At 42.3% G+C, this 15,786-nt stretch overlaps 1 protein-coding gene across 6 annotated transcripts in view; it reads right to left on the bottom strand.

Annotated features, from left to right (window-relative positions):
* Window positions 1-15,786, bottom strand: part of VPS13D (vacuolar protein sorting 13 homolog D) — a 282,995-nt gene that overhangs the window by 179,282 nt on the left and 87,927 nt on the right. For all 6 annotated transcript variants that reach the window (XM_050787581.1, XM_050787591.1, XM_050787600.1 and 3 more), the window contains 7 exons: window positions 13,940-14,205; window positions 12,645-12,778; window positions 10,292-10,447; window positions 8,324-8,534; window positions 7,347-7,421; window positions 2,648-2,854; window positions 606-695 (listed from right to left, as the gene is read on the bottom strand). In XM_050787581.1, the coding sequence (XP_050643538.1) occupies window positions 606-695; window positions 2,648-2,854; window positions 7,347-7,421; window positions 8,324-8,534; window positions 10,292-10,447; window positions 12,645-12,778; window positions 13,940-14,205 (1,139 nt within the window). The remainder of the gene's footprint in view (window positions 1-605; window positions 696-2,647; window positions 2,855-7,346; window positions 7,422-8,323; window positions 8,535-10,291; window positions 10,448-12,644; window positions 12,779-13,939; window positions 14,206-15,786) is intronic.

Raw genomic sequence — 15,786 nt, 5'->3', positions numbered from 1 at the left:
ACTTGGGAGGCTGAGGCAGGAGAATCACTTGAACTCGTGAGGCAGAGGTTGCAGTGAGCCAAGATCACACCATTGCACTGCAGCCTGGGTGACAGAGTGAGACTCCACCTCAAAAAAAAAAAAAAAAAAAAAAATTTGTGGGCATAAATCTCCCTTGAAATTTAGCTACTCTCAGGGCCAAATAAATGATCCTTCACTATTGAGCAATGGCATATTCTAGAATAAGCCAAACTGCAGGATCAAAAAGAATTAGCTATAAAAACATCTTTTTTTTTAAATTTTTTTTTGAGACAGAGTCTTGCTCTGTCATGCAGGCTGGAGAGCAGTGGCGCGACCTCAACTCACTGCAACCTCCACCTCCCGAGTTCAAGTGATTCCCCCCGCCTCAGCCAAAAATATCTTTTTAGTTGCAACAGATCAGATATGTTTTTAGCACAACAGAAAATCTTTATTTTCTGTGTTTATGCAGTCTATTTGCTTTTCATCTTTCCCTGTCCCACCCCACTCCTGCCCTTTCCTTCATGTAAAATTTATGTAGCAATAGGTCCAGGCAAACGTTTAAATTTGTTTTTTAAATCCCATGATAACATATGTTTTATACTGACCTGAAAGAGCACGGTTATAATAATCTCCAGAAAGAGTGAAGTGGGCATAGCCTTCAGGGCTAGTTCTTACACGCTGAAGAAAATTCAGACCTGCAATGAAAGCAAACCTTACTGCAGCGGCAGGGCAGGAGCAACCAAAACTGCCTTTTGCAGATAAATGACATTGAAGAAATGTTAGAGCTAATACTTGCGAAGGAGAGCACACAACATTCTGATATTTTGTTCATCATGTATTTTTTTGCATCAAGTTTTAAAAACATGGCACTGAAATATTATTTACCTCCATGGCTGAGTTTTTTGGCACCCTCTTAAACTCTGTGCCTGAGGCGAGTGCCTCACTTGCCTTCCCACAGTGCCAGTCCTGGCACCCAGGCATACCCAAAGCCTGTGGGAACATAAAAAATATATTTCTGGCCAGGTACAGTGGCTCACGCCTGTAATCACAGCACTTTGGGAGGCCAAGGTGGGCGGATCATGAGGTCAGGAGATTGAGACCATCCCGGCCAACATGGTGAAACCCCATCTCTACTACAAATACAAAAATTGGCCGGGCGTGGTAGCAGGGGCCTGTAATCCCAGGTATTTGGGAGGCTGAGGCAGGAGAATTGCTTGAACCCGGGAGGCGGAGGTTGCAGTGAGCCAAGATAGCACCACTGCACTCCAGCCTGGCAACAAAACGAGACTCTGTCTCAAAAAAAAAAAAAAAAAAAAAAAAAAGATATTTCTACCTGAATAATGGGAAGACTGATTAGAGAAGTCATGCTCTGATAAATATTAGCTCAAAATTGTAAGATTGCCATAGAAAAATAAGAAATCAACTAATTAGTCTCTGCAGAAAAGATATTCATGGAAACAGTCAAAATTCCAGTTGTTACTTTTAACCAAGCAGCCCTGGTGGTGCCTTAGAAGCACAGGGAAAGGGCAAGCTCTGTAATGTGCAAGAGGCCAGATTCAAGCCCCAGAAGCAAACTTTACTTGAAGGAAGAAAAGGCTGACAAGATCGAAACAATGGAAAGTTACTCAACAGAGCAGTGACATTTTCATTTACTCTCCTCAAAACCTCAACCTCGCAGGGCGCGGTGGCTCATGCCTGTAATCCCAGTACTTTGGGAAGCTGAGGCGGGCAGATCACCTGAGATCAGGAGTTCGAGACCAGCCTGACCAACATGGAGAAACCCTGTCTCTACTAAAAATACAAAATTAGTCAGGCGTGGTGGCGCATGCCTGTAATCCCAGCTACTTGGGGGGCTGAAGCTGAAGAATCTCTTGAACCCAGGAGGCAGAGGTTGTGGTGAGCCAGTTGCACCACCGCACTCCAGCCTGGGCAACAAGAACGAAACTCCGCCTCAAGAAAAGAGCTCAACCTCACACTGCTTGCAGTGATGTGCTTAAGGATAAAGTACTCCCACCAGAAGTGGTGGTGAACCACTGCAATCCTAGCCACTCGGGAAGCAGGAGAACTGCTTGAGCCCCCGAGTTTGAGACCAACCTTAGGCAACAAAGAAAGACTTCACCTTTGGGGGGGGAAAAAAAAAAAAAGGACAGAGTACTCCTACTTTGGTCCCCGCTCTAGCAAAGGACAGCTCACATATAAATAGTGTTTTATCCCTCACACGGCCCGGTGGTGGAGATTCAGAAGTGCACTTTCTAGTAAGATTCTTGTTTTTGATTTTCAAGAGATAATACAACAGAACCATTATTTTCTGAGCTTATCTGTTAAATGCCTAGCAGTATTCACTATCTTTAGATACATAAAAAGATAAGAAAAATGAAGAGATCAGGAATTATTTAGCTAGAGATGTTAATACAATGGAAATTTTATCAAAGACCATTCCTATTCCCAAGCTATAGGCTGAAGGTCACATATGGCAAATAAAAGTTGCTTTAAAATATACATAATGAAAAACATATGTAAAACTATTATCTAAATTTCACCCAAATGACTAAGTAGAGTATGAATAACATTAAAAAAAAAGGCCCCAAATAATTCAGCAATGACTGAAAATATTCAAGATGAATCTGAAAAACAGGACGACACTCACGGGAAAAGGTGAGTTCAGCGAGCGGAACATCACAATCCATGCAGTCATCGATGAAACAGATGCACACACTCTCAGCTTTGATCTCCACGCCAGAGATCAATGGCGCTGCCACAGCCCCTGGGCCATCTCGGCTGGTGGAGGCCAAGGAAAGAGACTTCAGAGGTTCCGCATTCTTAAACAACCAACTTGCTGCCTTTTTCAATTGGCCTTCAAAGAAATTAAGAAGTGATCAGTTCTACCAGCTTCCACAGCTACCCTGGCCACTCACAGAGGAAACAGAGAAATAAAATTCTCTAGAGACCTACTGGGAAGCCAGGAGAGCCTTCATCCCAGAAGTATTCTTGGACTTAATAAAAAAGGAGGGTGGGGGGGTAGGGGTGGGGGGTGGGAAGGAATCCCAGCATAATAGTAATCCTGCTTTTAAGCAAACACTTTGTTGCACACCTTCCACTCAAATTTACCACACCTTTCATGATTTGGCCCAAAATGCCTCCAGGAAGCCATCCCTCTCTACCATGCCATCTGTTGAAGGAGAGGAGAGAAGAGGACAGGAGAGGATCCAGACACGGTGCCACTTGGTACCTAAGTACTTAATCTTCACTATGTAGTTTTGCAAATATATTGATGTACTGCTTTGTAATTGTTCTCAAATATCTTACTTTGTGTATACTGTGCCTTCTCAACCAAACGCAAATGCCTTGAGAACACAGAGCAATGCGAGAACTGCATGTGTGTAATATGTAACCATTACTAATCACCTCTTGAATACAACCAGGTTGCTGAAGTCTCCCTCCTCCCAAAAAAGAAAAGAGAAGTAATGCCACCCCATACTTGTAAGTCACCAGAGGCCAGTACCAGGGACAGTGTAAGTAGCTGAGGGCATGGGCTCCAGAGCAAGATGGCCCGGCTTCAGGTCCTGTTCCGCCCTTACCAGCTGCTGGCTCTTGGGCAAGTTATTTGATCTCTTTGTGCCCTACAACACCCACTTAAAAGGACTGACAGGAAGAGGGAAGAATGAGTACATGGAAAGTTCTCAGAGTGAAGCCTGGCATGTAATAAACATTATCTGCTATTATCTACATTACAGATAAACATTAGTTGCTATTATCATATTCATTACTGATGGAATTAAGTTTTATCTACTAAAGAAATAAAAATTACCGGTCGGGTGCAGTGGCTCATGACTGTAATCCCAGCACTTTGGGAGGCCGAGGTGGACGGAACATGAGGTCAGGAGATCGAGACCATCCTGGCCAACATGGTGAAATCCTGTCTCTACTAAAAATAACAAAAATTATCTGGGCATGGTGGCACGTGCCTGTAATGCCAGCTACTCAGGAGAGTAGCTGAGGCAGGAGAATCGCTTGAACCCGGGAGGCAGAGGTTGCAGTGAGCCAAGATTGTGCCACTGCACCCCAGGCTGGCAACAGAGCGAGACTCCATCTCAAAAAAAAAAAAAAAAAAAGGAATAAAAATTACCAAAGAGAGGCTGGGCATGGTGGCTCACGCCTGTAATCCCAGCACCTTGGGAGGCCAAGGCGGGCAGATCACCTGAGGTCAGGAGTTCGAGACCAGCCTGGCTAACATGGTGAAACCCCGTTTCTAATAAAAACACAAAAAACTAGCCGGGCGTGGTGGCATGTGGCCGTAATCTCAGCTACTCGGGAGGCTGAGACAGGAGAATCGCTCACATCCAGGAGGCGGAGGCTGCAGGGAGCCAAGATTGCACCATTGCACTCCAGCTTGGGCAACAAGAGTGAAACTATGCCTCAAAAAAAAAATAATAATAATAATAACAAAAAAGAGGCCGAGCACAGTGGCTAATGCCTATAATCCCAATGCTTTGGGAGGTTTAGGTGAGAAGATAACTTTAGGTCAGAAATTTGAGACCAGCCTGGGCAACATAGCAAGATCCCATCTCTACAAAAAAAATCTAAAAATTAGCTAGTTATGGTAGCACATCCTGTAGTCCCAGCTACTCAGGAGACTTAGGTGGAAGGATCATTTGAGCCTAGGAGTTTGAAGCTAGAGTGAGCCATGATCATCACGCCACCACTACACTCCAGCCTGGGCAACAGAGCAAAACCCTGTATCTAAAATTAAAATTTAAAAAAAAAAATTCCAAAAGGTTCTCAGAACTTTAATAAAAAAAAAAAAAAAAAAAAAAAAAGGTGCTCCAATTGTTAAAGAAAGAGTAAAAAGCACAGGAAAAGTAAACATTAAGGGGTATAAAATTAATTAAACCAAAAACTAATGATGACTGAGTAAAACAAAACCATGGAACACATGAGAACTAGGTCTACCTTCATTTTTTTCAGAATCCAAAAGGTAAGCTAATGTAAAAGAGTATGTCATGAAACAAGCCTTTTCACAAATAGATTGGCTGGAATTTAACCCAGATACAATTTTTTTTAGAAAAAGATTTGTCAACTCAAGAGCCCCAAGAAAATTTTAAAAAATTAAAATTGAAAAATAAAAAAGAAAGAAGTCAAGTAAAGAGCCTGAAAAAATATATCTATACCTTTTGGTCCGGTATTTAAAATATAGATCTCTCTACCAAGGATACATTAAAAGGCACAGACAAAAGTTCACACCAAAAAATGTTTACTATATATAAGTGTGTATAATATTGAATGAATAACAAGTGAAGAACGATTAAGTAAATTATACTACATCCTTAGAGTCAATGTAAAAAGATCACTGTTGATAAATAATTTCAATGACATGGGAAGATGCTGTTGATATATTAAGTATATCATAACAAAATTACAATCATAATTCAATAAAATATTTTTAAAAGACTATAAAATTGTATTAGCAACAGAATCTATCAGTACATTAAAAATTTAATGTGTGCATGTGTGTGTGTTGGATATACTGTCCACAGTAGGTAGAGAAGTAGAAAGAGGCCGGGTGCAGTGGCTCACGGTAATCCCAACACTTTGGGAGGCCGAGGCGGGCGGATCACAAGGTCAGGAGTTTGAGACCAGCCTGTTCAAAAAAGTGAAACCCCGTCTCTACTGAAAATACAAAAATTAGCTGGGCGTGATGGCAGGCGCCTGTAATCCCAGTTACTTGGAAGACAGAGGTAGGAGTATCACTTGAACCTGGGAGGCAGAGGTTGCAGTGAGCCGAGATGGCGCCACCATACTCCAGCCTGGGCAACAGAGCGAGAGTCTGTCTCAAAAAAAAAAAAAAAAAAAAAAAAAAAAGAGAAGTAGAAAGAGAGAAAGTACACACAAGTGTAAAGACTGGAAAGGAGGCTGAGGCAGGAAGATTGCTTGAGCCCAGGAGCTGGAGGCTGCAGTGAGCTATGATTACAGCATAGCTATGATTGCATTCCAGCCTGGGCAACACAGTGAGACCTTGTCTCTTAAAAAAAGGGAGAAAAAAGATGGAAGGAAATGCAGCCTGTGCTGTATTTCTCTTTTTGAAGAGAAAGGGAAACATAGAGATAGAAAGCAAGTGAGATGGAGTAGAAAGAACACAGATTTAGGAGGCAGGTAGACCTGGCTTTAAGCCCATCATAGGGGACTAAAATGTGACCTCAAACAAGTTTACTTAAGCAGTTCCAGTCTGAGCTGGTTTCCTCATCTCAAGTGGGAATAATAATGTCTGCCTCCAAGGGCTATGAAGAGGATGCAACAAGACAACACAAAGATAGGCATACAGGACCTCAATAAATGGTCATAATTATCAGTATCACCACCATTAGTATGACCACTAGTAACAGTGGCTAACATTTATAGAGCACTTACTATGTGCTAGCACTTTCTTAGTGCTTTGCATATAGTAATTTACTTACATCAAATCTCTGAGGGAGGCAGCCTCTTATCTTCTTTCCACAGATAAGGAAGCACTGGTTCACAGAGGTCAAAGCCACTTCCCGAAGTCATTAATAAGTAGTGGCAGAGAGTAAGGATCTGAACCCAGTCAGTCAGCTCCAGAGCCCTTTATTTTTTTGAGACAGTCTCACTCTGTTGCCTAGGCTGTAGTGCAGGGGCATGATCTTGGCTCACTGTAACCTTCGCCTCCCCGGTTCAAGCGATTCTCCTGCCTCAGCCTCCTGAGTAGCTGGGACTACAGGTGTGCACCACCATGCGCAGCTAATTTCTTTTTTTTTTTGTACTTTTGGTAGAGACGGGATTTCACCATATTGGCCAGACTGGTTTCAAACTCCTGACCTCAGGCGATCCGTCTGCCTCTGCCTCCCAGAGTGTTGGGATTACAGGCATGAGCCACTGCATCCGGCCTCAGAGCCCAAATTCTTATCCACTATAAAAGACTGCTGCCTGTCATCCCAGCACTTTGGCAGGCCAAGGTGGGCGGATCACTTGAGGTCAGAAGTTCGAGACTAGTCTGGCTAACATGGTGAAACCCCCATCTATACTAAAAATACAAAAATTACCTAGGTGTGGTGGTGCATGCCTATAACCCCAGGTCCTCAGGAGGCTGAGGCAGGAGAATGGCTTGAACTGGGTAGGCAGAGGCTGCAGTGAGCTGAGATGGCGCCACTGCACTCCAGCCTGGACGACGTCATTATTACTGACCTAAGATGATATGCAGTCCAGAGAAAACACATAAAGGGTCCTCCAAACACACTCAGCTCTCTAAGTCGCCTTGTGGCAGCAAGAGAGGAAATGGGAAGGAAGCATATCATCAAGATAAACAATGGGTAACAGAATCCTGTTCAAATTACCTTGACACACCAAAAGAGCTTTGCGACAATCATCCATGCTGAATCCCAGCTCCTGCAGCCTAGCCAGCTGTAACTCTAGGAAACAAATAGCATATAATTTTCATAAATAATTTTATGTAAATTAATCTACAAACTAATTTTAGAAAAAAAGAAAAGAAATTCAAAAACCTGTGACTAAAACATTTCATTTCGCTAAGCAAAACTGGACTCCTAATTGGAGAGTTCAATCAAGTGTACCCTGAAATCTTTGAGTCTTTTCCTCATATTGACTGTGTTTTTAAAGTGATGTCCTTGCCAGGAACTGGGGGGAAAGGTCTATTTCCCATCTGGCCCCTACATTTTCCCCTGTAAACAGCTTAAAATTAGGGGTGGGCACAGTGGTTCACACCTGTAATCCCAACACTTTGGGAGGCTAAGGTAGGGGGACTACTTGAGATCAGGAACTCAAGACCAGCCTGGGAAAAATAGCAAGACCCCGTCTCTACAAAAAAATATTAAAAATTAGTGAGGCATGGTGGCACACACCTGTAGTCCCTCCCAGCTACTCAGGAGGCTGAGGAGGGAAGATAGCTTGGGCCCAGGAGTTTGAGGCTGCAATGAGCTATGATCACACCACTGCTCTCCAACCTGGGTGACAGAGCAAGACCCTGTCTCAAAATAAACCAATAAATTAATAATAAAAGTTTAAAAATAAAACTTAGTGTTACTCATATAACTTCAGAGGAGAACTCTCAAAGCTTAAAACTCAACTTTGGCATTATCCAGGAAAGAGGAAAAATAGTGGAGTAGTTGGTTAGGGATGTTTTGTTGGTTTTTAAATTTTAAAAAATGAGAGAGTCATACTTAGGACTTACAGTTATACTTAATGACATACAATTAAACTATGAACAATTTAATTGTGCAAAAGAAAATTTTAAGAGTCAAAAAGAAGAAGTGTAATTAGCAAGACTGAGTGGGTTTTATAGTTAAACACCTACCCAAGACAGGATCTAACGTGTGTCTTGTCCCTTCTCTGATTTCCTCTCCAACGCGAGATGCACCTGGAAGGTAACTTTCAACAGAGTCTGACGCCAGGGCCACTGAGTCTGGCACTGCAGCATTAGCTTGCTCTGGGATGGATTTTGCAATGGCAAGAAACAGCTGAACATCATTATAGGAAAGTCTGATATCCAGGGCTTGTAACTGAATCTAACAAAATGTAAAAAAGGTAGCAATTTTTTAAAGCTGCAGTGGTTTTGCATCCATATCACTTACAGATGTAATTCCTATTTCAAGTTCTAAAAGTCCAACAGATACTGCACCAAATTTCTCATTTAAAAGATTGCAAAGGTCTTGAAATTAAGCACTAATAACCATAAGGTAATATGTCTCAACTATGAGGTCAAATGGTCACAAAACTGCACCACGTAAAAAATACTAAGCTAGGATAATTACTAGAGCAATTAGTATTTCAGCAGGATGATTTTCATACAAGTATATTAATCATTAAAGCAGAGGACCAAAGATGGCTCTGGGGGAGAAAGGAGCACCTATCAGCAACATTTCTTAATCCCTTTTGCATGGATCTATTTAATTTTTTAAATCTCTCAAACAAAATGACCAATCAACAAAATTTATCTCTTCTTTATTCAAACATAGCTTAAATGAGTCAAGTTTGCCACTACTTCCTGAAATCCAGTCTTACTGAGAAATGAACAGTACAGCTACCTCTGGTACAGGCAGTGCAGACACCAAAACCAGACTAGTGCACAAATGAGCACTCTGGATGGCTGTCTCAATGTCTGAAAATGGTGTTTTATTAACTAATTTTTTTTTTTTCCGGGAGGAAAAAAAAAGTCCGGCCGGGCATGGTGGCTCACGCCTGTAATCCCAGCACTTTGGGAGGCCAAGGTGGGCGATTCTGAGGTCAGGAGATCGAGACCATCCTGGCTAACAAGGTGAAACTCCGTCTCTACTAAAAATACAAAAAATTAGTCAGGCATGGTGGCGGGCACCTGTAGTCCCAGCTACTTGGGAGGCTGAGGCAGGAGAATGGCGTGAACCCAGGAGGTGGAGCTTGCAGTGAGCCGAGATCGCACCACTGCACTACAGCCTGGGCGACACAGCGAGGCTCCATCTCAAAAAACTAAATAAATAAATACATAAATATCAGAATGGCTTTTCTTTTTTAACCTCCTATGGTTCAAATGGATTGATTAATTATCTCCATTCAACCAAGGAAATCAAATGCCCAATTCTCAAGCCTGCCTTCCCTTGCTTCACCTCGAATCCTCCTTACTTCCCTACACAGTTCTTTGCTCTAGTTAGACCGTCTGCTTCCACTCAATTTAGGTTATTCATTTGGAATGCTCTCCCTCCTCCTCTCTGATTATCTACATCCTACCCTTCCTCCCAAATCCACCTTACGTGGAGTCTCACTCAAGATTCCTACCTATGCTGAGTTCTGCTTTCTATAAGCTTCTATATTCTACAAGACAACTCAGGACTTTCATCCTCCCCAAGACTGTAGGATCTTCTAGGACAGAAACAATGTCATATTTATTCTGTATGTGCTAAAATAACTAAGAGGTTGTTGGGGCCAGGTGCGGTGGCTCACACCTGTAATCCCAGCACTTTGGGAGGCCGACACGGGCAGATCACGAGGACAGGAGATAGAGACCATCCTGGCTAACACGGTGAAACCCCGTCTCTACTAAAAATACAAAAAATTAGCCAGGCGTGGTGGCGGGTGCCTGTAGTCCCAGTTACTCGGGAGCTGAGGCAGGAGAATGGCGTGAACCTGCAGTGAGCCGAGATTGCGCCACTGCACTCCAGCCCGGGCGACAGAGCGACACCCCATCTCAAAAAAAAAAAAAGAGGTTGTTGGGCTCAGAGTAAGTAAGTACGCCTGCAGAGGAAACTGTTTGAGAGCGTATCAACATATTACACAGATTTTGCATCATTACCTCCAGGACAGGTGGGAAATCTTCACTATTGAATGCATCCATCAATCCTGAACTATTTTGATAAGAAGAATTCCCCACCAACTCCACTTGAATTTGTACGGGATCCACAATTGAAAGAGCTGTATCTTGCTCATTCCCCAGTCGGCATGAAAACACCTAGAGAATGAAATGCAATATGGCGAGAATTAATGTCTGATTGAGGAAGGGTCCAACTATCAGCACAAAGAGGCTAACTCAGAAGCCGTCGGCCATGTGTTATCCCAAGACCTGTAACAACTGCTGAAATAAATACTGTGAAGAGTGAGGCCCCCCACCGCTGCCGAGAGCACAGGCAGTGGTTCACCCAGAGGAAAAGGCAGTTTAGCAATACATCCCAAAAGCCTTACGAATCTCACACCCTTTGATCCAATAATCCTACTTCTCTCTAGGAACTAGCAAAAAAAAAAAAAAGATTCACTAAACCATTATTTAATAGTTAAAAAAAATTAAGAGCAGCCAAGGTTATATCATATCTACTCAATGGAGTATTTGCAGCCATTTAAAAAATGACAAAAAAGACCACACAGATTGTAAGAAGACAGTTACAACACAGACTGTGTGAAAATACAACCCAAAATAATGTTACTCCCCGACTTGAAGGAAAGAAACACACCAAAATGTCCACAGAAATCATATACGATTTTTGATAGGTTATTTCCCCTCCCCATGATATTTTCATAATTAAAAATAAATACATTATTAAAGCTGGGTGATAGGTACATATGGAGTTCATGATATTATTCTGTTTACTTTGTATATATTTGAAATGTTCTATAATAAAAGGTTAAAAAATAAATACATTCATTGGGAGAGAGAAAGAAGGGAGAGAGGGAGAAAGGACTCCAATTCTAGGACCAAATTATTTTGCATGCTCAGGAAGAGCGCAGAGGAAAGAAAACAGCCATCACTTGGGTCCTTCTTACCCCTTCACCCCCTCCACCACCTTTCTGGGGCACACCCTAGTGCTGTTGAAAAACATGTGACACCAAGGTCCTTTGCCATATTCAAAATTCAAAATTCATAAGCTATAAATTCTCCCCCAATGATTTATCAAGCTGGTCTTAAAATTCAGACCCAATTGTGCTGTCTAAAAGGCAGGACTGAAAGGAGTTTCCAGCAATCTCAAATATTTTGCCATGTAGTTGTCCTAAGACTTTAGAGCAGAAAAGTTTCATTTTCCTTTTTCCTTCAGGGGTTTCTGCTACACAAAACCCAATTGTACCTGACAGTTCATTAATCAATCACCAAGATTCTCCATTCAAAGCTAGTATTGTGGTGGCTTGGAAGGCAGATGAATTGCAATTTCATGATCAACTCACATCACACCAGCATGCAAATCCTTCCTCTCAAATGGAGGTTTCTTTACAAGAGAGAAACAAGTGGTCAAGAAGTAGAGTCCCTACAGGCCTTATTCCACTGTTTGTCTCAAAACCATAAACCACATACTCCTAACAGTGAAAATAAGTTTTATTCGTTCAAACTTTGAGCAATACCACTGGAAAGAAAAGGGCATGAAAAGTCTAATCATAAAGCAAAAGGAACCCTGACCAATATGCTAACAGTATGGCATGGGGAACGTGAGCTGACATGAGTCAAGTACAAACATCTGACAGAAACAAGAACTTGCCACGGTTCCCCTTCTGTCTCCACACTGCATGGCTTAACAAGAGACAAAGCACTTTTGGCCTAATATTGCATAATGGCATTTTCGAGCTACAAAGGCCACTCCAGCACAAATTATCTTCTTCATGAGATGACATGAGAGCCTAAAGCACCACTATTATCCATGCGCTCCTTTCAGCCAGGCAGGACTCTGCAGAGCTGCCCTTTTATAGATCAGGTCTTCCTGAAAGGATAACATATAAGATCCTTAGCACTTTGTATAAATAGGTTTCCCTTCCCAAAGCCCTAGCTCTTCACAGGGCTGCACTCCAGGTGAGGAGGGGGATGCAGGGGAAATGAGAACCACAGCCTCACCTTCATGCATGAGGTCTGCAGAACGAGAGAGCACGACAAGGGGCCTCATAGGGCAGTAGGGACTGAAGAAGTCTCCTTGAACTTCTTGAGGAAGAAAGGGTGTAAGAGAAAGAGACAAATGCCCTCTGCATATTTATAGCCTAACACAGGGAGACTGAATTCATGCATTAGAATAGCCAGGGAGATTTGGGGAGAAAACAAACAGGAGAAGAGGACAAGGGTCTTCCAATTCCATGAATTACTTCCCCTAATGAAAGTTTAAGAGGTAAAATTATCTTCCAGATGCTTTTCTCGTGAGCCAACATGCAGTGCTGTGATCAACACATAGACTTCTTACCTCGATGCCAAACAAACTTCCTGAAAAGGGGCGATCAACAAACCGGGGCTTATAGGTGAGCACTGTGGTGCCTTTCAGAATAATGGCATTGGTGTCAAAGCAGGACACATCTTCAACGACCACAAACTCCGTGCCTGGAAAGGACAACATTGTCAATCAAGCCAGAGCTGGGAAGCTAGAAAACACCAGAGGCTGTTGCAAACGAGGCAGCCCATTTCCACCAGGCTACAACATGAACCAGTAAGGTTTGTTCTGCAAAATGTCTGCTGACATTTACTAACACTGTCATCCTGAACCAATATTCTGCATCTGGCCATGTGCAGCTAAGCCAACAGAGCCCTGCAGCAGCAGGAAAGACTGGGATGTGATTTCACTCTTTAGAATATTTCTAAACTAGATAGAGAAACTGCACCCCAGTCCTCCTGGGAGGCCTAGGAGATATTCAGCAGTTCACCAAATCATCCTTTCTCTAAGTGATGACCTGATTGAAAATTCCAGGAAGAAGACTCAGGTACTAATGTTGGCCAGGCACTATGTATCTAAGTAGCTATTTACAAGGTTGTTTACAAAGAACGTAGACCAATTTAATGTCGAGATTTTTGAAATCGGTAAGTTTTCAAGTTATTTGTATATATTTAATAGTAAATTCACTCTGCTTTACACTGTATTTTTATCAAAAACCATATATAGATTAAGCTTTTGTAACTGAACTCATGTAAAACGCATTGTGCTAGCCAGCTTCATCAGAATCATTGAGAAGCAGGTACAGGTATCAGAAACGTAACAATAAATACACAAATACATACAGATACACTAGATGAGTTCGCTAGTCAACAAAAGCCATCGTAAATCCATCTATACAAAGAAAAACATTCTTTTTGTAATGAAAATAAAAATCCCCCCACTTACTTATCTTCAAAACTGAGGTTTTCACATACTAAACTTGCCTAAACTCCACAAACCACATCTGCTAGGGCCCTAAAGATCAAACAGCAAATTGAAGACAGACCGTACACTGGGAAAAAAAAGACCGCTGCCAGGCGGGTGCTCGGGCCAGGCATAAGCACTAGGCAGGCAGGGGGCAGGGACAAGCAACCCCACAGCCTTCAGTGGGCCAGGCAGCTCCCACCTGAAAATAGAGGCCAAGACCTCTGATGCTTTCAGGTCTGTAAAAGAGGCAAATGTGTAAGTGCTCATGTGAAAAATGGGAGGCAAAAGAGAAATCATCCTGTAACACAGATACTGAGTCTAACATCCAAACTAAGCACCAATGAATCACACCGACATATAATCACCTGTTACATTGACCTTGACCTCCAGGTGCCTTTCATTGGACACAGGAAGGGAAGACCGCTTGGTAACTACTCCACTCTTCACAGTTTTGGGAACTATAGCAGATTCGCTGCTAGAGTTATGGTGGCGAGAAGGAGTAACGTGATTTTGTTTCTTAATATCACTGGGAGTGTGGAGAAAATCATGGACTAACAGTAGCCAGTCAAATATGAGAAACACACGGAGATTGTTGAGAACTACTGTAAAGCAGGAGGAATCCTTGGTAGATCTATAAAAAGAAGACAGGAGAAACTAAATAGGAAAAAAGAAACATGGTATTTCAATAACCTGCAAATGTACTGCTCGGTTTTGGCAGGTGGTATTCCAGTATTTTCTAAACTGTCTGCTTAGAGTATCAGTAAACTTTGAACAATGGTTGAACAACACTTTCAGTGTATTACTGGTTTAATAACACATTCAGTGTAATAAGTTAATCATATTTTTAAACAAGGAACATTTTATAAGAAAGCAGCATAGATAGCATAGCTCAGAGGTTCTCAATCAGATGGTTTTGCTCCCCTGAAGACATTATTTCTTTTTTTTTTTTCTTTTCCAGAGACAGGGTCACACTCTGTTGTCCAGACTGGAATTCAGTGGCACAATCATAGCTCACTGTAACTTGAAACTCCTGGGATCAAGTGATCCTCCCGCCTCAGCCTCCCAAAGTGCTAGGATTACAGGTGTGGGCCACTGCACCTGGCCCTTGGAGACATTTTTTATTCACATTTTAATTGCAATTGCAACTAGAGGGGGTTGTTATTAGTATGTAGTATAGGTAGAGGTCAGGGATGCTGTTAACTATCCCACAATGTACAGGACAGCCCCATAATAAGGAATTATCTGACCTAAAACGTCAATAGTGCTAAGGTCAAGAAACTCTGGCATGGTAAAGAGCACAGGCTTTGAAGTCAGAGACGCAGACTTAAATACTGCCATTTACGAGCTGTGTTATCTTAAGAAAGTCACCTACCTTCGCTCAGCCCGTCTTCCCACTTATAAAATGAAGAATATTAATATGATAAGAAATAGAGCACCAAGCACACAGCAGATATTTGATAAATGTCACTTTCTTTCCCTATGGGCTATTTCAAGAAGATCAATGAGGCACTCCTTCTTCGACATCTAGGATCACTTCTTTATAAATAATACCAAGTTTATACATACTTGGTATAAACTAGATTGTTTCTCTAGCTGAAACTGACCTGACGGCCCAGATCTCTTGGCCAGAGGAGAACAAGTAAGATGACATTTACCAGGGATAAATGTCCCCTAAGCAACCTAGAGGTAGAGTTGGGGTGGGGGCCGGGGGACAAGTTGCCATTACTCCAAAGTCTGTATTTGAAGTGAAAACCCAAGGGGGACTCTCAGGCCTGACCTCAAACCATGATGCAGGCCCGGCCTACTAATGGATAGGCCTCAGATGAGCAGGACAAGAGAAACAGGGGCTGGAGCACTTCAATGGGGTTTTCTGGGTTGAACTTGGTTCCGTAAGCCCAAAAGAGACTCTAGGGTTCTAGCTACTACATGTACCTGGTTCCCTGCTCTAAAAGGTACTCCTATTTGGGAAAACCTAACTTGGAAATATTTCTAAGGCTGGTGTCTCTGCTCTCCCATTTCTCCTAAACCTGGCTCACTGCCTCCAGTAAAAGGGCATCATGATGCATGGCTCCTTCTTACAGACACAGCATTTTTCACAGAAACACTCTACTCTTTTGTAACGGAGAAAAAATGTTGCCCTCAGTAAAATGTTTCCACCCCATTTTGAACACAGATTGTCAGAGTTCTGTATTTAACTGGAAAGTCACAGTGT

The sequence above is a fragment of the Macaca thibetana genome, chromosome 1 (assembly GCF_024542745.1).
Source record: "Macaca thibetana thibetana isolate TM-01 chromosome 1, ASM2454274v1, whole genome shotgun sequence".
NCBI classification, from domain to species: domain Eukaryota; kingdom Metazoa; phylum Chordata; class Mammalia; order Primates; family Cercopithecidae; genus Macaca; species Macaca thibetana.
The sequence above is the reverse complement of the archived record's forward strand: the minus strand, read 5'-3'. Positions and strand labels throughout refer to the sequence as shown.